Genomic DNA, 20,461 nt, shown 5'->3' on the forward strand with positions numbered 1-20,461 from the left:
GAGGTCCATCTTGTTCCAGGGGCTCCCAAGCCCAAGGAAGCCTGGGGCACGGCACTCAGCTGAGTGGAGGGGTGAGAACCTGGGGGCCAGGGTGGGGCGTCTTTCTTGATACCAAGATCTCAAAGAAGCAAGTGGGTGCCCAGAGGGCAGAGGCCCGAGCACCAGGCACAGAGGCTGAGTTTCTTGATATTTATTGGCTTACCAGGCCATAAAAGCAAAATGCAGCAGCCGTCCCTGCCTGATACCCTATGTCTGCAGGCTTGAACGGGACAGCTGCCCAGTCAGGACGCTGCAGGTCAGGGGGTTCGGGCCGGCACTGAACTGAGCCACTTCCGGCTATCCGAGCTGTGTTCCCTAAGGAGAGAGGGGGGAGAAGGCTGGGAGGAGATGAGCCATCCCCATGTCCCGAGGGGAGAGGACCCCTTTCCTGGGAAGTGATGGAGCCAGCAGTCAGGCTTGGGCCTAGTTCCAAGTCCAGTGTTCTTATCTCCCCAAAACGCTGGAAGGGGAATGCTGCAAGGGAAGCTTCCCAGCTGCTAAGCCTGTTTCCTGCTACTCCGAACATGGAATCAGACTTGGGTAAGGACTTGAGAATTAAACCCCCTGACAAGAAAGGCAGGGAGTGCCAGCCTAAGAGAAAGATGGTATATGCCACTGAGTCCCAGGCTCAGGAAAGCTTAGGGACCCTGACTTACAGTCTACTTGGTACACAGGCCCTCAAGAAAGGTTAGTTTTTCCCCCCACTTCTGTCCTTTCTCCTTTTTCCTCCCTGGAGCAAGTCTCCCAAGCATCATTTCTTGGAAGGATGGAGTCCCTTCACGTTAGGCCAGGGGCCTCGTAAGGAAGGAAGTGGATGGGCCTGGGCTGGGCCCCCACCCTTCAGGCACCCACCTGCTTCCTGGAGACCTGGACTTGAAGAAGAGGTTACGCATGTCCGGGCCCAGGCTGGTGGGGGTGAACTGGTCCAGCATGTAGTGGCTGCCCTGTTTCCGGCGGACCGTCTTCTTGTCCAGCCTCGGGCAGAGTGGGATGCAGGGCACCTGGGCATAGGGGCTCTGCAGGTTGGCAGCTGGCAAGGGAGGAGGAGGCAGGAGAGGGGAATGCATGAGAGCATGCCTGGCATACCCAGGTGAAATCCCGGCTTTGCTGGGTGGGTTTGGGTAAATTTACCTCTGCGCCTCTTTATAAGCTGGAGATGACAGTGGTACCCATCTCACAGTAGATGTTGAGAATGAAAGGTACAGTGATGCAAAGTGTTCTGCTGAGTGCTGAACACAGTGTAAGGGCTAAGAGCTTAAAAAGGAGCGGATGTCTTTTGCGATGGGTCCTGGCAAAGTCTAGTAGGCCCACTCTACTCTGGAAAGCTCCTAGCCCCATCACTTGGCACACAGTAGGTATCTAATAAATGGTACCTACTATTACGGGGAGGCCCCCTTGCACAGTGGAAAGAGCACAGGTTTTGGAGTCAGACCTAAGTATAGACTCCCCTTTCTGACACACTGGCTGTGGGGCCTTGGGCAAGTTGCTAAAACTTACCGTTTTGTTTTCTCATCTGGAAAATGGAGTAAGTACGTATTATGAGGATTAAACTCTAGCACATCTGCAAAGGACCTAGCACAGCGAGTGACCCCAGTGGGTGCTCAAATGATAAGCTGGGAATGCTAATCACCCTCCCTTCTCAGTCCAGGCTCTTGGCACCGAGGACCAAGCTGTGCTCAGGGCTCAGGCACTGGGACGAGTCCGTGCAGAAGGCCTTTGTCAGAGGGCTGGAGGTGGCGGAGTGATCAGCCCATTGACCGATGCACACCGGCCCAAGCATGTGTCTCAGCTCCCGGGCCTGGCTGTGTGGGGGCCCCAGGACAGAGGCCAGGTGGGCAGGAGAGCAGAGCCCCCACCATGCCCAGGGCCCTCACCGTAATTCTGCTGCTTCAGCCGGCTCAGGATTCTGAGGACCCTTCGTTCTGGGACTTCCAAGGTGTCTGCCTGTTGCAGGTTGTGGGGCAGCTTCTTCCGGGACCGCAGCTGGCCTATGGTCGATTCCATCTCTCGGGCCTTACTGGTGCCTTCCTTCAGCTTCCTCTGGTAATAGCTGGGGAGGCAGTGCCCACCCAGCTCAGCCTGGCCCTGTTTAATTCACCCTCTGCCCTCACTGAACGCCTGTTCTATCCGGCCAGCTCTGGAGCAGACACAAGCCCAGGAGTTAGGAGACCTGGGTTTTCATTCCAGCTTCTGCCGTTAACTTCCTGTGACCACGGGCAAGTCATTGCTCTGCTTTGGGCCTGTCACCCCTACGTAAAAATGGGCGGAAATGGTTCTCTCTTCCCTGTCATTACAAGTCACTTCTCTGAGCTTCAGGTTTCCCCTGGGTAAAACGGATCAAATAGTCCACATGAGAAAGGGTTAAATAACAAGGCCCATCGGCACTCAGCAAAGTGTGTGGCCCATGGAAAGAGCTTGGTGAATGTTAGCTAAGATTTCTGTCACCGATTAGCTCGTATTTTTACTTAGATGTGCAAGTGTTTTGTATGTCAACTGTGCACTTAACTCCCTCTCATCTTCCAGATTCCAGCTTAAGGGCTATCTCCTCCAGGAAGTCCTCTTCTCCTGCAGACTAGCTAGGCTCCCACTGCGGACTCCCTGACAACCTGTACTTACTCCATGGTAACCCACAGCCCACTTTATTTTAACTCACCACTACTTGCCTTTCTCCACTAGTCTGCAGCACTATTCATTTATTCAACAAATATTCAAGGAGTGTTTGCTGTGTGCTGGCCACTCATGTAAGTGCTTGGGAAAGAGTGGTACAGGGCATGCTGGGGGTGCCAAAAAATATATACAAGTGCACACTTTGGTCAACGTTGCTCAAGCAGTACCCTGTTTCCCCGAAAATAAGACCTAGCTGGACAATCAGTTCTAAGGCATCTTTTGGAGCAAAAATTAATATCAGACCCAGTATTTTATACTATATTTTATTTTATATTATATAAGACCCGGTCTTATATTAATTTTTGCTCCAAAAGATGCATTAGAGCTGATTGTCCGGCTAGGTCTTATTTTCGGGGAAACACGGTAGTTCGCCGTAATCAGAAGTGTCTGGACGCTGATGGGAACCACTTTGAGCACCTCCTGTATCCTGGGTGTGGGTGGCTCAATAATGTATCCTTGCATTGGCTCCTCTGCTGTTCACGTCCCTTCCCCACTCCTGTTCCCTGGAATCACTTTCTAAACCTACTACCTAGGCATGTATCAAGTAGGAGTGTCAGACCATAAACAAAATGTGACAGCATGTCAGTAGTGATGGGTGCTCCGAGGGAAAGTAAAAGTTGGGTAGGGGCTTGTGATGAGGGGCTGTTTTGCTCATAGTGGTCAGTAAAAGTCTTGGAGGTGATGGCAGTTGAGCAGATGAGGGGAGGGAACAAGCCAAATGGATATCTGGGGGAAGAGTCTTTCAGGCAGAGAGAATGGCATGTGTAAAGGCCAAGAGGTTGCAAAGAGCTTGGTGAACTTTAGGAACAGCAAGGAAGTCAGAGGGGTTAGAGCCTGGTGTGTGAGAGAGAAGGGGAGATGTGGGCAGCGAGATGGCAGGGCCAGATAACCTGGGGCTTTGTAGGCAGTGGTGAGGGGTGGGCACACTGCTCAGAGCGTTGAGAAACCCTTAAGCTGATGGTTCTACTGGGGCCTTTGCCAGTCCCTGGGGCCTGAAATTTGGGGTTTTGTTGGGTTTCACACACAGAAAATAGAAAATGAATACCAGAGCTCTCATATGGAGATTGGATCTAGACCCCTGTGTAAAAGTGGGACCTGAAAAGGCAACACACCAAATAAAATGATGGACTAGAAAATAACTTCACTCCACAGGGCCAGTAGGACATGAGGAGTGTGTGTGCAACTCTTGGTTATAATTTTAAAGGAAATTACTTGCTTTCCACTGCCTCTGCCCTTTCTGTGCGCTTGAATTCAGGTGTGTTGTTGGTAGGTTGGCTTATAGGATTGACCTAGGGAATGGTGGAACAATAAGTTGGGAAGAAACTGGGTGCTTGGGGGGAACTTGTCCTCCTGCCTGCTTCCTCTAGACTGTCAATCTAAGAAATAAACTATTTTGTTTGAACTACAGTACACTGGGGCCTATTCCTTAACTAATACACTTAGAATTCTATACCCAGCTAACCTAGTCAGTACATTTAAGGGTAGAATAAATGTACAAAATCTCAAAAATGTCACCTCCCATGCATGCTTTCTCAAGAAGCTACTGGAGGGCATGTTCTTCCAAAAAATGAGGGCCTAAACCAAAAAAGAAAAGATACATACAGAAAACAGGAAATCTAATACAGGAGAGAGGCAAAGGTAAAGGAAGATGAAGGAGATCCCACAATGGCACTGCAACTGCCATATACAACAACCAGTTTAGATTGGGTTGCTATGGCTGAAAAGACAGAGCTTTCGAGGGATGACATTTCTGTACCTCTTGCTGAATTACTGCCTTTCTAACCCAAAAACAGCTACTGGGGAAACATGCCCTTCCCTTGTTCCTTTTGAAAAAAGGAAACTAAACAAACCAAGAAAGAGTAAGACGTGATTCAGCAAACAGAGAATCCTAAGCAGAGGAAAGAAAGAATTCCTAGGATGACAACAGACTTCCAAAATGGTAGCTCTACAGCAGGCTTAAAGAGAAATCAATCCAAAAAATAGGAAAATTGAACTATTTAGAACATTCCTCCAAGAAAAAAAAGTTCTAGGAAGGTGCAAGAGTGGTACAAAGGAAAAAAAAAAAAGGCAATTGCCTATTTCAGGAAATAAACAAGAAATGAAACCATAGTATACCAAAATGATCAGCTATGAATAATTGCATAACCATAATAATAAAAACTTCAAATACTTATTTAATCAAAAATGATAATATATTGGAATGGGGAGAGGGGCTCAGGAGACAGTTGTATCTGACAGCTAAATCCTTACCATCGTAGGGAGTCAATAGACTCTAAAAATCGCTAAGCAAAATACTGTAGGACATGTGTATCATTTAGAAGGAAGGAAGATGTCACAAGCATTTGCCTTTGGAAGGAAGACTTCAAGGAGTGGGGAGTGGGGTAAGGTCTGGGATAGGGAACTACAAATGTTTATTATAAACCTTTATGGATTATTTGGCTTTTTATTTATTTTTAAAAATTTTAAATTAATTAATTTTTATTTGGCTTTTTAAACAATGTACTTATTACTTTGATTTAAATTTTTAAAAATTAACTCAAATGTTAAAGTTAATCAGTTGAACACTAAGCAAAAGGAAATTGGTATACTCATATTAATATTTTATGAGGCAGCCAGATGGCTCATTTGATTAGAGCGCGAGCTCTTAACAAGGTTGCTGGTTCAATTCCCGCATGGGATGGTGGGCTGTGCCCCTGCAACTAAAGATTGAAAATGGTGACTGGACTTGGAACTGAGCTGCACCCTCCACAACTAGATTGAAGGATAACAACTTGACTTGGAGCTGATGGACCCTCGAAAAACACACTGTTCCCCAGTATTCCCCAATAAAAAAAAAATTACAAAAGAAAAAAACCCAACAATTTAAAATATATATATTTTGAAAACTAGGCCTTAAGACAAAAAGCATACTAGAGACACAAATGATTATAATGATAAAATATTCAAGGAATACAAAATCCTAAACATGAAATAAAGAGCAATACCTGGCATAATTACAAGGAGAAATAAATTTCACCGCCACAGAAGTGATGAAAAATAACTACTCAACTCTACCATTGTAACATTAAAGAATCCATAGACAATATGTAAATGAATGTGTGTGGCTGTGTTCTGATAAAAATTTATAAAAACAGAGCAGGCTGGATGTGGCCTACAGCCCATAGTTTGCCAACCCCTGCCTATGACAGACCTGCCTGAAAACGAATATCTACAAGAGAAAAAGAATTTGGAGGTTGCGTGTTACCAAGTTAGAGGGCTTAGGAAAAATACCTGGATTTTTACAATTATGCCCTAACAAATTAAAAAAATGAAGCTTACACAAATTCAAGATGATCAGCCAGTAACTGAACTGCCTATAAGAACAAAAATTAGCACTCATCAAAGGAAGATGACAGAATCTAGTCTTCAAACCATATTATCCAAAATGTCCAGGACACAATAAAAAATAATCAGATATGAAGAAACAGAAAATGTGACCCATAGTAAGGAAAAAAAAACTCAAATAAAAAGCAACCCTGAGATGGCCCAGATGTTAGATTTAGTAGACAACAGCTTTAAAGGAGCTATCAAAAATATGTTCAGACGGGCGACTGGTTGGCTCGGTTAGAGCGCGAGCTCTGAACATCAGGGTTGCTGGTTCGATCCTCACATGGGCCACTGTGAGCTGTGCCCTCCGCAACTAGATTGAAACTACTATTTGACTTGGAGCTGATGGGTCTTGGAAAAACACTTAAAATAAAAGTTAAAAAAAACAAACCAATTATATATATATTCAGATAATTGAAGGAAAATGTGATCTTAATGAACAGAGAAACAAACTGTAAACATGAAACAAATGGAAAATTCAAGAACAAGAAAGTATAATAACAAATGAAAAAGTCACTGAATGGGTTTAACATTAACAGCACGTTGGAGATAGCAGAAAAAGCAATTAGTAAACTGGAGGACAGATCAATAGAAATCAATCTGAAAAACAGAAAACAAAAAAAATTGAAGACAAATGAACAGAATTCTGTCTCTGGCCATGATGGAGAAACTGGTGCTAAACTTGTCCAAATCCCATAAATAGATACATGAACAAAATATATGAAACTGTTGTCAGACACTAGACAACAGCCAGCACAAAACTGGGATCCCAGACAGAAGAGAAACCAAGAGGTGAGCCTTATAATCTCCCTGGAATTTTTTCTGGAGATATTTTCTGGACAGCAGTGCAAGTGGTGATATACCAAGCAGAACACAGTAGACTCACTGAGGTAAGGAGACAGACATTGGAGTTTAGGAGGATGGAGCCACTGGGATGAATTAGTGTATCAGAATACCAAAGAGACGGGAGCTCTGCAGAGAAAGAGTTGCAAAATATGCATGGGGTACACTGATGTATGAACCACCCTTGCAGACCCCTCCTTCTAAGATGTAACCACCCTCAAGAGAGCCAATCCCAACCTTGCTGTCTCCCACCTCCTTCCTTACGTAATCTTCCCTATATGTCCCCTCCTTAATTTCAAACGCATAAAAGAAGTTGCTACACTATTATTCTGTGGAGCATTTGAGATTGTGCTCCCTGGCATATGTCCTCAGTTTGGCTCAAATAACTCTTACAAAAATTCTTTACAGGTGTGGACGTTTCTTACATCAACAACTATAAGTAAATAAGAATAATAAGGATAAAAAAAAGTATGCAAGGAAAATAAGATGCATTTGTGGTAAGGGAAGGTACGAAAAATGTATTTTTGTTAAGGAAAAAGAGTGGTTTTATCCTACTTGAAGGATATTTAAAGGTTCTTTCAAAATAAAAAAGGGGAAACTAAAGGAGAAAAGCCTAAATGGATATAGAAAGAAAAAGAGAGGTAGGGAGGGAGGGAGGGAGGGAGGGAAAGATATCTTGTGTGGTCATGCTAGCTAAAATTAAATATATTTATTTATTATAAGGGTTTTTAACAACGAGCTTTAATAGCAACTACTTATACAAAACTAGAATTTTATTTTATTTACCTGTTAAAAGGACATATTCTTGTTGTCCAAAGGATTATTGTTAAATATTTTTCTATACCGCTTAAGTAATTCGCTAAAAGGCAAAGATTCCATGTTTTATCAAAATAATTTCTTATGCTTCGTGTTGTCTGTCAAGTCTTTAAATACTTAAAAAAAACTGAGTCTTCTCAATATTAAAAGAGCTAAGATGTTTTTACAACTATGTAACTTTCCATAGTTGCCTTTTAAAATCATTTATTGTCGCTTATTAAATATGTAAGTATTGTTTCATAGTAATCTGTGATCCTATGTATTTAATGAAGTGTTCAGATATTTTACAAACTTCCCAAAATCAAATTCCAAATAAAGTCTTTTGACCTCAAACTTTGAGACTTCCTAGAGTTAATGTAACCGTACATGACCTTTATTTCTTTTTTTTTATTTAAAATGTATTGTATTGTATTGTATTTATTTATTTACTTATTTTATTGGGGGAACAGTGTGTTTTTCCAGGACCCATCAGCTCCATGTTAAGTTGTTGTTTTCAGTCTAGTTGTGGAGGGCGCAGCTCACTGGCCCGTGTGGGAATCGAACCGGCGACCTTGGTGTTATGAGCATTGCGCTCTAACCACGGAGCCAACTGGCCGCCTTGTATTGTTTTTATTGTTCACTACAAACAAAACAAAACAATCTGCAGCTATATGGTAAATCACTTTTAAAAGCCAAACAACTTTGTTATATTTTTATATGAAAAGGTAATTGTGTAATAGTTGTCCGGAAAGTTGAATAATAGAATATGGAGGCAGCAGAAATCCTATATGATTTACACAATTTCTTGTTCAAGCAAACACAAGAAAACTCTGGTTCAGCTTCTATGAACTATCAAAAGGGTAAAGACAAAATTAATCAGGTTTTGAATGGCAGCCTTTCAACGTAATAAAGACACATCAACAGACAAAAGACATCTCATTCTAAAACATTTCTTTTTAGTCTATATGTACTTTGAATAATCTTGTATTTAGTTTTGCTACAACTTTCAATGGTCAAAGTAAATCTTTCCTCGTGAAGCTTCTAAGAAGTCAACAGCAGCAGCAATAGGGGCAGAAAATAGTCGTTTTGCTGCGATTTCCAGATTCTATAAAATCCCAATGCTCTTGCCAGGCAAGTAAACACTGAGGCTGCAAGATAATGAATTGTCTCAAGCTTGTTAGATTCCATTCGTGTTTTTAAAGAAGCAATTTCAGAGTCGGTTTTATTACTGGTCTCTGAAATAATACTTTTGGTTTTGGTATCCTTTTTGGTAAATTCTGTGGTTGCTTCCCTAAGTTTCTTTTTTTTTTTTTTAAATTAAAGTTTATTGGGGTGACAATTGTTAGTAAAGTTACATAGATTTCAGGTATACAATTCTGTAATACATCGTCTATATACTATCACATTGTGTGTTCACCACCCAGCGTCAATTCTCTTTCCATCACCATATAGTTGATAAGTTTCTTTTCTTGCTCTGTAAACATATCTGTTCCTGTGCTCCTTTCTAGGTTGGTAGCCAGCTTATTATCTACTCTGATTCGACTGGTTTCATTCTCGTTCTCCATTCTCAGATTTGCAAATTCACTTTCTCTAGGATGACCATATCTTTCCTGATGGCGTCCAAATGAGCCATTAGCTGTTGTACTGTGATTTCCTGTTGAACTTGAGCGACCATCTCCTTATAGATACCGTAGTATCCAAGCTGACATTTGAGAAAGTGGTTAATGCTGATACAATTGTTTCTGCTTGTGCTTTGTCAGATCCCTGAGTTTCCAAGTCCTGAACCAATGCATGGGTATCAAAAGTTAATTTCCTTTGTTCTAAAGGAGTTATGTCTACTCGCCTCTTTTCATATCCTTCCTTGGTTGTGGTGGTTAAGAAGTCTCTCCTCAGGGCCTGTGAGAAACACCCATGGCAGCGGGTGGGGGTGTTAAAAGCTGCAGCCCCTCCCCTGCTGTCAGATAGCAAGAGGCACCAAAACCTTGAACTTCATTTCTTTTTTTCTTTTTAAATTTTTTAAGGGGTACAGGACTTTATTGGGGAACAATGTGTACTTCCAGGCCTTTTTCCCAAGTCAAGTTGTTGTCCTTTCAATCTAGTTGTGGAGGGCGCAGCTCAGCTCCAGGTCCAGCTGCCATCGCTAGTTGCAGGGGGCACAGCCCACCATCCCTTGCCGGAGTCGAACCAGCAACCTTGTGGTTGAGAAGACGCTCTCCAACCAACTGAGCCATCCGTGAGCTCAGCTGCAGCTCAGCTCAAGGTGCCGTGTTCAATCTTAGTTGCAGGGGGCGCTGCCCACCATCCCTTGCGGGAGTCGAGGAATTGAACTGGCAACCTTGTGGTTGAGAGTCCACTGGACCATGTGGGAATCGAACCAGCAGCCTTCAGAGTTAGGAGCATGGAGCTCTAACCGCCTGAGCCACCGGGCTGGCCCCTGAACTTCATTTCTTTAGCAAGCATTTTGCTTTAATACGAGCCGGCTTTGTTTATCCTGAGAATTATGACTCACTTGCATTCTGTCCCCCAGACCCTCCTACCTATGCATATTCTGTATGTCCACTCCTTTTAATCATTAGGCCCTGAGGACGTTAGGTTCCGGTCAACACCAAATTCGTTTAAGAATAAAACTTCAGGTCTATCAACCATGACCAGGATATAATAACTAAACCTCAAATTGGAAGAAGGTGTTAATAAAACAAAGCTAACAGCTTGACATCAGTTATGTTTCAGCTCTGGACTCATGAAAGCGCAACGGCCCCACGGACTGCATTCCCTGGAGATGGGACCAAACAATGCAATGACTCACCTCAGGATCTGAAGCCATGATCAACTGCTCCCTGCATTGGTCCTGACCAATCAGTAAAGCCAGCCCCCAGCCCCAACGCCCATAGTCACCACGGTGAATGATTTTTCCCTTATATAACCTGGCCACTAGAGGCCACTGGGGAGCCAGGTTTATGAGAGCAGTCGCTCGCTCACCTGTGTCTCGGGTTTGACACCAATTCCTTAAATAAACCTTTTCTTTCTTTGCTGCAGTCTCCTGTTTGTATCTTATTTGGCTTGAGTGCACACAGGCAAGTGGACCCTTTGAGTCTGTAATAACAGAGGGTTCCTGGAAATTCTCAAAAGAATTTGTCCTCTCACCTTATACAACAAGATATTAAACTATTTAGGTTTACTTAATGTTAAATTACATGGAAAACATTTTAAAATAATAAGTGATACTAAATCTTTAAGTTATATTTGTATGGATACATGTTGTTAACCTGTGTATGGACGAAAAAGGGGTTCTGTGGAAAGTAACCTCACAGGATGGTCTGATCATAAATTCCGAACTGGGCAGGTCATGGTGGGTAGTTATGTCCCAGGCATATAACATTTTTAGTAAAAGGTTTAACTTTGCCTTAAGCAAGACCTGTCCATTGTTTCTGTGTATCTAGGATAACACACCTTTGAAATAAGTGCAACCACCCTCAAGAGAGCACACAGTTGTGTTAACTGTCCTGTAATCCAATCCCTGCCTTGCTTCTCCCACCTTCACGCAATCTTCCTTACGTTCCCTCCTTTATTTCAAATGCATGAAAGAGCCGCAAAACTGTTATTCCACAGAGCATTTGCGATCTTGCTCCCGGACTGATGCTGTCAGTTTGGGCTCAAATAAAATATTACAAAAATTCTCTACACACTTAAACATTCTTCTGTCAACATAAGTGTACCAGAAATTGTATAAAATTCCTAGGAATCTGATATGTCTTGGTATACTGTTACCAGTCATAATTCCAATTATGTTAAAATGTATATTACAAAAAATAATCAAATATCCTTGTTAACTGCATTTAAGTGAATGCTCATCTGATCTTTAACCAGGGCCATTTTAAGTCTTTTGTAATTCACAGTTACGGTTTTATTCTGATTCTTCTCTGAAAGCTTTTGCAGTTAACTGAAGGCAAAAATACTACGTCTTCAAGGAAATTTATGAAAAAGACTGACAAGTACTCTGGATTACAGGTTTCTGATAACTTTAAAATCATATTACTGGGTATGAATTTCCAGAACTCTGATGAAAAAAACTGATGGATTCAGAAAACGGCTAATCCAAGTTCAAGCAGAACAGAACTCAGGTACATAAGACTGAACTGATGAGGGTGATTATAATTTTATGACTTTTTGTTTGAAACGTTGCTGGTTTCTTAATGTTTTGTTTTCCAGATTTAAGAAATCCTTTTCCTTTTCTTTTAAGCTGTCTACGTGTGTAGTCATACTACAAAATAGTAGGTAGCAGTCAAAATGATAAATGATCTATCGCTATGCGCAAGAATATGAATGAATCACAAAAACGTAATGTTGAGGAGCAAAAGCAAGTGACAGAAGACTTACAGTATGAGCCCACTCATATAAAGTTCAAATATATGAAAAACTAAGTGAAGTATGCAGGAATACAAACAAATGTGAGTTTTAAAAAAGAAAGAAAGAAAAAGCACCACTACATAGCCACCAGAATGACTAAAATTGAGGACTGACAATACCGAATTTGTACCAGAGATGGAGCAACTGCAGCTCTCTTATTTCGTTGGTGGGAGTGTGAAACGGTACGGCCACTTGTAGACAGTTCTGGTGGTTCCTTGTAAATGAACATACCCCTACCCTGTGACCCAGCAATTCCACTTCTGGGTATTTATCTAAGAAAACAAAAATAGGTGTCCATAACAAGACTTGTACGGAAATGTTAATTGCTGCTTTATTCATTACAACCCCAAACTGCGAAAAGCCCAGAAGTCCAGCAATAAAAGAAGGGATGAACAAACTGTGACGCCCCTATAATGGAATACTACACGGCAATAAAAAGGGGGTGGACGACTGGTACCGCAACAGCGTGGATGAGTCTCAAAACCATTATGCTGGGTGAGAGAAGCTGGAAAAAGACTACATACTGTACGTTTCCATTTATGTGAAGTCATAAAACAGACAAAACCAATGTGTAATAGGAAAAGATTAGAAGAGGGCTTGCCTCTGCAGGGGTGGGTTCGCCCCTGCAGGTCATGAGGGCCCTTTGTGGGGTGACAGTCAAGTTCTGTACATCTGGAGAGGGATTCAGGTTGTCGGGGTGTGGGCATTTGTTGAGAGTCACATAATGATGACGTGTGCATTTCACTAAATGTAAATTATACCTTCACAACAAAAAGCCCTAGGCAAATATTGATCATTAGTTAATGATATGTATACTGAAGCATTTAGAGGGAAAGGACTATAACTTACTTTGAAATGAATAAAGAACAGTATGGAGTGATGAAGAAATAGAGCGATAGATAGGAGAGCAAACAACTATGGCAAAATGGTAATAGAACCTTTGGCAGATGGTGGGCATGTAAGTGTTCACTATAGAATTCTTTGAACTTTTCCTGTATGTTTGAAATGTTCAATAAGCAATGAGGGAAAAAATAAGCAGTGAAATTTTAAAACAAAAAGCAAGAAAATAATGGTTAGTTCGTGTTTGGGAGAAAGTTTTGTGATTGGGTTGGGGCACACGGGGGCTTCAAGATTACTGGAAATGATCTATTTTTAAAGGGAAAATGGACACATGGGAATTTATTTTATTGGTCTTAAAATTATACATTAATGTTCTTTAGAGTGATATACATTTAGAGTGATTTATAGATGCTGGGAGGAAAGTAGATCTCTTGTCTTGGGGGTTGCTAAGTTGGTGTTCCTGGAGCAGCCTGCAACCCCCACCCCCACCCCCACCCCATGTGGAAAAGGCTCTGTCTGCGGTAGGAAAAAAAATGACTCAACTTACTGAATGTCAAGGATAAGCCTCTGTGTGATACACAGATCAGCTGGGCCATTCTGCCCTCACTCTTTGCTTCTAGCGCCCAAGTGCTCATGTTGTATTTAGCCATCTCTTCCTTAGATGAGCCACTAAACCCCCAACCAGCCCACCCTGGAAATATGGGGAGGCTTCCATCTCTGTGTTCTATGGCCCAGGCAGGCCTCATCGCATTCTTTTTCTGGGATTGCTGTATGGGTACTGCAAGAAACAATTTCTCTTGCTGCTGAGGTTGCTAAACTAAGAGGGTGTGAGTGTGGGGCTGCCGGTTGCCATCCTTCTCCCTGTGGGAAGAGCCTCGCTGAGCTTGAAGCCAATGAACAGAGATGAGCAGGAAAGATAAAACCTCAATGGTATCTTCTGGTCTCCTGGATCCAGCCATTCCTGAAGCCCCGACCACTTACACAAGCCAATTCATTCCCCTCTTGCTGAAGTCAGTTTTATTTGGGTCCCTTTCACTTGCCACTAAGAGTCCTAACTATCAAAAGTACTCAGCTGCCAAAGACTAGGTGCCATTTCTGTGTTCGCAACCCTCCCCCCTCCAGCCACCAGCCCTACTCACTTGGTGATCTCCTCCAAGGCTGCCTCGGGTAAGGCCAGCATCTCCACCAGCAGAGACAGGATCTCAAAGAGCAGAGTGTGGGGGTTCGGGGGAGCCATGTCCGTCAGGGCGTTCTGTTCTGGGGACATGGGATGGTGGCTGCCATTAGCATGTGGTAGCCCTGGATGCCCCTTCCCCCAGCTCTGACTGCCCTGGGTTTGTCCCTGCTCACCCATGGAGCAGAAAAAGCGCTTGGTGTCTGTCATCACGGCCAAGAAGTCCTTGAAGCACACACGACCGTCTCCTGTGGAGGCCAAAAGAATAGGGTGTGTGGGCGGGTGGCTAGGGCTTCCCAAAGCGGGTTCAGGCCTTACAAGCCAGGCGTCATCATTAGTATTTATTCATTGGTCTTGATTATAAAAGTCACTCATATTGAATGCAGAAAGCATGGTGCACACCGAGAAGTAGAAAGTGAAAATTAAAATCTCCTGGGTGAGAAGCTGCCAGAACTTAAGTCTTAGAGGCAAGCAGTCTGGTTTCATACCCCAGGTCCACCACTTACTACCCATGTGACCTTGGCAGGCTCTCATCCCCACCAAGCCTTCGTTTTCCCATCCATAACACCCATCTCACGGAAGCTAAAATGAGGCCAAGTGCTTAGAACAGGGTCATACGTAGAATACATGCGGACTAAATGTCAGTGGCTATTATTATTACTGGGTGCTGGTCACTGCAGGAGAACACCTATATACACACAAGGTTCCCATGTTGTGCTTCAAGGCCCTGCTAGACCTGCCTGTTACCTGTCTCCGGCCTCACCTGATGCCCAGTTCCCAGCACTAACCTGTTCCCTCACCAGGGGCCACCTTCTTCCCTGTTAAGCGCTTTTGTACATGCTGCTTCCTCTTTCTAGAATTCTCTCCCACCACCCTTCAACTCTTTCACTTAATGCTTCCCTCCTTGACACTGCTTCTTCAGAGAAGTCAGACCACCCCAGGATCACCGCAGGTCAGATCCCCCATCAAACACTCTCATAAAACCCCTGTACTTAGCCACACACTCGGAAGATCTGGAATTGAATGGAGGTTCTGGGAGGCAGGAACTGGGTCTGGTTTGTTCTGCACTGTGTCCTCAGGACTTAAGACAGGTAGGTCTTAGCAAATGTTCACTGAACTACTAGACGAATGAATGAATGGTCTCTAAGCCTTGAAACCACCCTCAGGGGGTGCTTAATACTCTTATGCCCAAGTCACAGATGAGGCCTGAAGCGCAGACAAAAGAAGGCCGTTGCCTAGGGTCCCACTGGGGCAGCGCTGGGGTCAGTTCCTGGCTTGCGTGTGAGGATTCGCACGTGCGCAGTAATGAAGGAAGCAGAATTGGATATATAGTGGTCAGGAGCCCAGGCCCCCCCATAGCCCCGCTGCTCCCCGTCTCGGAGTCTAGCCAACCAAACCATGTGTGATTCACCGTGCCCTGCACGCTCTTCCCTTTGTCTCGGTTATTTCTACCACTGGGGACATCCTTCTTCCTTCTCGTCTCCCTGCCTAACTCCTGCTGAATCTTGCAAATTTGGCTCCGGCACCACCTCCTCCAGAAGCCTTCCTTCCTGCTCCCTTCCTCTAAGCCTTCAATGCCGCTTCCTTGGGTGACTCTTCCTTCTGTGTCACCGTCTGTGTGAGCACCTCCAGCGCAGGTCATGAGGGTCTGGCACATCTCTTTATCCTCAGTATGGAGCACAGGGATGGCACACAGTGGGCATTTCATATGGGGTGGACGCATAATACCAGCAGCTAATGTCTCTTGGACACATTCTGTGCCCCAGGTGTTGTGCTCAATGCTTTGCCTAGATTATCTCATTTAATCTTTTCAGAAGCCTGGTGAGATGGGTCTTACACACCTCCAACAGCCCCATTGTACAGATGGGGAAACTGAGGCTTGGTGAATTTCCGTGATTTGTCCAAGGTCACACAGCCGGTAAAATGAGTGACCAAGTCACAGGGAATGTGTGATGAAGCACACACGTGGACCTAAAAGGAAGGGATCTCAGAGCTCACGGACATCTTGGGGTCAGGAGATAGGACTTGGTCATCTCTGGGTCCCCAGAATCTGGCCTTGAGTAGGTACTCAGAGAACATTAACTTTTAGGGCCAGGACCAGCTACGTAATATGTGGGGTCCAGGGCAAAATGAAAATGCAAGAAAAATGATGAAGAATTTCCAGACAGCGAGCATTAAATCAAGGGCAGGGCCCTTTAAACATGGAGCCCTGTGTGACCGCACAGGTCTCACACAGCCCGTGAGGCTGGCCCTGCCTGGGACTCAGAATGAAGCCTCCCCTCCACTCACCATCAATGTCAGCACTCCTCAGGGCTTTCTCCACCTGGGCCGGCGTCAGGGAGATGCCCACAAGGAGCAGAATATTCTCCAGGCTGCGTGCGTCCACCTCGCCTTGGCCACTAAAGATCTCAAAGTAACTGCGGAAGGCTGGGGCAGGCGGGGGTTATGTGAAGTGGGGACCTTTCTGGTTTCCACCACTTATCCCATCCCCTCCGACCACCCACCTGCCCTGCGTCTTCTACCTCCATGGCCGGGTGGAGGGGAGAAGGAACTAACAGAGTGAAAGTGGAGGGGTGTGGTCCCATCTACACACTCCATTCTCTATACAAGGTCAGGCCATGGGCTCAGCTGGTGTGGCAAAGCTACGTTAATTAGCGCCCTTCACTTTGCCTCAGGAGCACGCCCACTTTAGGGCACCCTGCTATGTGTCAGGTGTTGTGTTAAGCTCTCTTTATAACCATGTTCTCATTTAATTCTTACGACAGCTTTGCAAAATTAGAATAATTGTTCCTTTTGTAAAGATAGGGAAACTGAGGCTCAGCGATGAGGTGACCAGACTTGCTGACTGTCTGCGCCCTTGACGTTGGTGCTCTGTGGTCACTTCCTGCATGGACATGGCTTCTAGGATAGCTTCAGTTGTCGGACCAGAGCCCCGGACCGGGAAGGATACCCAGAAAGTCTCAGAGCAGTGCCAACTGTACAAAAGCTGTGTCCTGGTCATAACATGTGTGATGTCTCGTTTCTCAGCCCACAGCAAAATGTGGGTTAGAATCAAGATTCTAGTAAGAAGACTGGCTCTGCCATTTCATAACAAGTTGGGTTGTGTGATGGACTGAATTGTGCCCCCCCCACACTAATTCATAAGTTGAAGCCCTAACCCCCAGCACCTTAGAATGTGACTCTATTTAAAGAGAGGGTCTTTAAAGAGGTGATTCAGTTAAAATGAGGCCACTAGGGTGGTCCCTCATCCAATCTAACTGGCGTGTTTACAAGAGGAGGTTTGGACACACAGAGATGCCAGGGATGCATGTGTACAGAGGGAAGGCCATGCGAACACACAGAGAGAAGGCAGCCATCTGCAAGGCGAAGACAGAGGCCTCAGGAGAAAGCAAACATGCCAGCACCTTGATCTTGGACTTCCAGCCTTCAGAACTATGAGAAAATAAATTTTAAGCCACCTAGTTTGCGGTACTTTGTTAGGGCAGCCGCCGGAGCAAACTCATGCAGTTGCCACGGGCAAGTCGCTGTATTTCTCTGAGCCTCAATTCCCTTCTCTGTAAAATGGACGTAACAACAGTATACCCTCCAAGAGTGGTTGCATTCATTCAGTGCCTGGCACTATAAGCCTCTGACGCACAGAACAGAAACGTGGAGAAGTGGTAGGGCTAGGATATGGGGTGGGGTAAGTGGTGACATGCTGTGAGCAGCTAAGCTGAAAAAGAAAAAACAAAAACAGAACAACTCTCAAAAGCAGCAGATCTGATCAACTAAACTGCATGGTGTTTTGGACACAGTGTCAAAGCTGGGTCGCCCAGGGAAGCAGCTATCACTCCCCTCCCAGGGCGGGTAAGTGGAGTCACAGGGTCCACCCCCAGGACGATGGAGAGCAAAGGGCACGGTGCCTTGCCCAGGGTGGGGGTTCAGGACTTTTACATTTTGGGGTGGGGGTGGGATGCGGTGGGAAATGGGGACCTGTCCAGGCAGTCTTGTTAAAGGGTGAAAGATGGTCTAGGACAGGTGGGGGGCCTGGAGCTCTGCGTCCCATCCAGACTGCTTCTAAAGAGGACGAACAGAGTAGGTGGGCTCGGGTGGAGAGAGGCAGAAACACCTCTGTAACCTAAAGCGCTTGGCAGTCTTGCTTGAATCACTCAGAGAGGCGGCCCTGGAACTGGGAAGAGAACTGGACCCCAAGGGATAGGACCCAGCATGATTTCTGGCCCCCGCCCAGCCGTGTGTGAGTTTGGGTCTCACTCTGCACTGTCCCTCTAGCCAGAGAATCCCGCTGGGTCCACTCCCCAGGGCTGTGGCAGGCACAGGGCAGTGGTATGATCTGTAAACCACCCCCCAATCCACGTCTGTGAACCCCAAAGGACTGAGGGTTCTGCGTGCCCCTGCCAGGGGCTTCGCTGGCCCAGCCTGCCTCACCTTCCTCTTGCTTCAGTGTGAGCTGCTCCTCAGCCCGTTCCTCCCAGCTCTGACACAACTTTAGAAGGCTGCTCTCTCCGAGCTCCTGCCTGCAGAGGACAGAACTCGGGTCCAGGGTACACATCCAGTCACCCCTCCCCACCCCCCAAGGCTGCCACCCAGAGCTAGGGGTGGCGAGGGGGGAAGCCAAGGCAGAGAAGGTCATGGGAAGGACCCTGGGGAGGCTTTGAGAGGTCAGGAGGGGCTGAGTGACCCAGAGGAGGAGCGAGACCGAGATGAAGGGAGATGAGAGAAGGGACACCCTTGTGGGGGGTTAGAAAGAGAAAAGGGGCCAGAAATGGGAAAGGAGACCTAGATACGGGAATACAGAGCTGCGAACGCCAGAGTACATGCTGCTGAGGAGAAATGGAGAGAGGGACACAAGAGGAAAATAGGCAGAGACAGGAGTCTGGGAGAGAGATGCCAGGGCCACAGGGACACAGGCTCGATCCTGGACGCCCCTTTGGGGGTGGCTCCTACCGTGCCCTGGCACAGCTCGAGCTCCTCTCACCACCCTGGTGCAAGAGTTCTGCCCTTCTCCAGCCCAGGTCTGGGGCCGGCGCTGGCAGGACTGTGACAGGTACAGAGGCTGGGACCAGGGCTCCCACAGGAGCAGGGATTGGCCCAGGGACCGGCAGCTTGGCCCAGGATGGGGCCATGGCAGGGGCCGAGGCAGGAGTCTGAGGCAGGGCTAGAGGCAGGTTCGGGGCTGAGTTGCCAACTGGGGCTGAGGTGGGCACCGGGGTCAGGGTCTTGGGGGACTTCCGGCTTGGCAGGGCCTTGGTGGCCCTCCGCTGTGTGGCCTCCTCCTCCTCCTCCACCTCCAGCAAGCACTTCATGAAACCCTGCCAGGTGTTCCCGAGGTTCTGGGCACCCGTGGCCACTGTGGTCTCCTGAGGCTGCTTCTGGGCATTGTCCAGCTCCCTCCTTTCTCCAATGTCCCTCACCTCCTGGGGACAGAACAGGGGGAGGGAATGGGGGAGGCCTCCAGCCAGCCAAACTGTCCCACAAAGTTTCTTCCCGCCACCCACTCTCCAGGGGATTCTTCTCTGGGCCCCTGGAGGATGTCCCCCAAACCTCATATGCTTCCCAGTAGGCCCCCAGGCCATGTGTTCCCCTGCACTTGACGTGGGCTCTGCCACCTCCTATCTCTCCGAGCTATGGTTTTGAGTGAATTATTCTGGGTCTCACCACTCATTTATTTCCTACGCTGCAATTGGCACATTCTGCAGTGACCTGTCCACGCCCGCTGTTTGCCCACCGGACCAGAGGTAAGCTTCATGAGGGCAGGACCTTGTCTGCCTCTTTTATCCACATCCAGCCAGCAATCGGCACTCATGCCTTCAGCAAATCCAGCAACATGCGCATCTACCCCTCCCATTACAGCGATGAGCTGACCCCAGCCCACCTCCAACCAATACATGCCATGTGGGCTCCAGTATCCATCAAAGATGCAGCTCTTGCCACTGTCTCTTTCTAAAGTGCCAGCTCTATCTTCCCCACCCAATTACTCCCATCAGCATGTAAACATGCTATATTATCTTCCTTCTTTAAAAGACAAAAAAAAAAAAAAAAACAACTCTCCAGACTCTACAAACCCCTCCAGCTACTAGCTACTCTCCTAGTTCTCCACTCTTCTTTTGGAGCAAAATTCCTTGAAAGACTTGGCTGTCCTCCGTCTCCACTATCCTCCCATCTCCAAACAGGCTTCCGCCCATCACTCCCCACAGCTGCTCTTGCAAGGCCATGGTCAGGGCTCTGCCCTCCTCACAGCCCAGCTCTCAGCAGTGACAGCCACGGATGAGCCCTCCATCCTTCTGGAAACGCTTTCTTCTCTGGACTCCCCCGCTCTCATGGGCTGCTCCT

The 20,461-nt window shown here is 46.1% G+C and overlaps 1 protein-coding gene across 1 annotated transcript; it reads right to left on the reverse strand.

Moving 5' to 3' along the window:
- Window positions 1-296: 296 nt before the first annotated feature.
- On the reverse strand, window positions 297-19,856 carry SPATA21 (spermatogenesis associated 21). Its single transcript, XM_088791375.1, has 8 exons — window positions 19,076-19,856; window positions 18,557-18,645; window positions 16,421-16,558; window positions 14,308-14,379; window positions 14,097-14,214; window positions 1,914-2,089; window positions 892-1,069; window positions 297-354 (listed from the first exon to the last, which is right to left on the reverse strand). The coding sequence occupies exons 1-8, from the start codon at window positions 19,702-19,704 to the stop codon at window positions 297-299; spliced, it is 1,458 nt and encodes a 485-aa protein (XP_088647501.1). The 5' UTR covers window positions 19,705-19,856.
- Window positions 19,857-20,461: the final 605 nt, after the last annotated feature.

This window comes from Rhinolophus sinicus, chromosome 14 (assembly GCF_057876585.1).
Source record: "Rhinolophus sinicus isolate RSI-liver-muscle chromosome 14, RSI-T2T, whole genome shotgun sequence".
NCBI classification, from domain to species: Eukaryota; Metazoa; Chordata; class Mammalia; order Chiroptera; family Rhinolophidae; genus Rhinolophus; species Rhinolophus sinicus.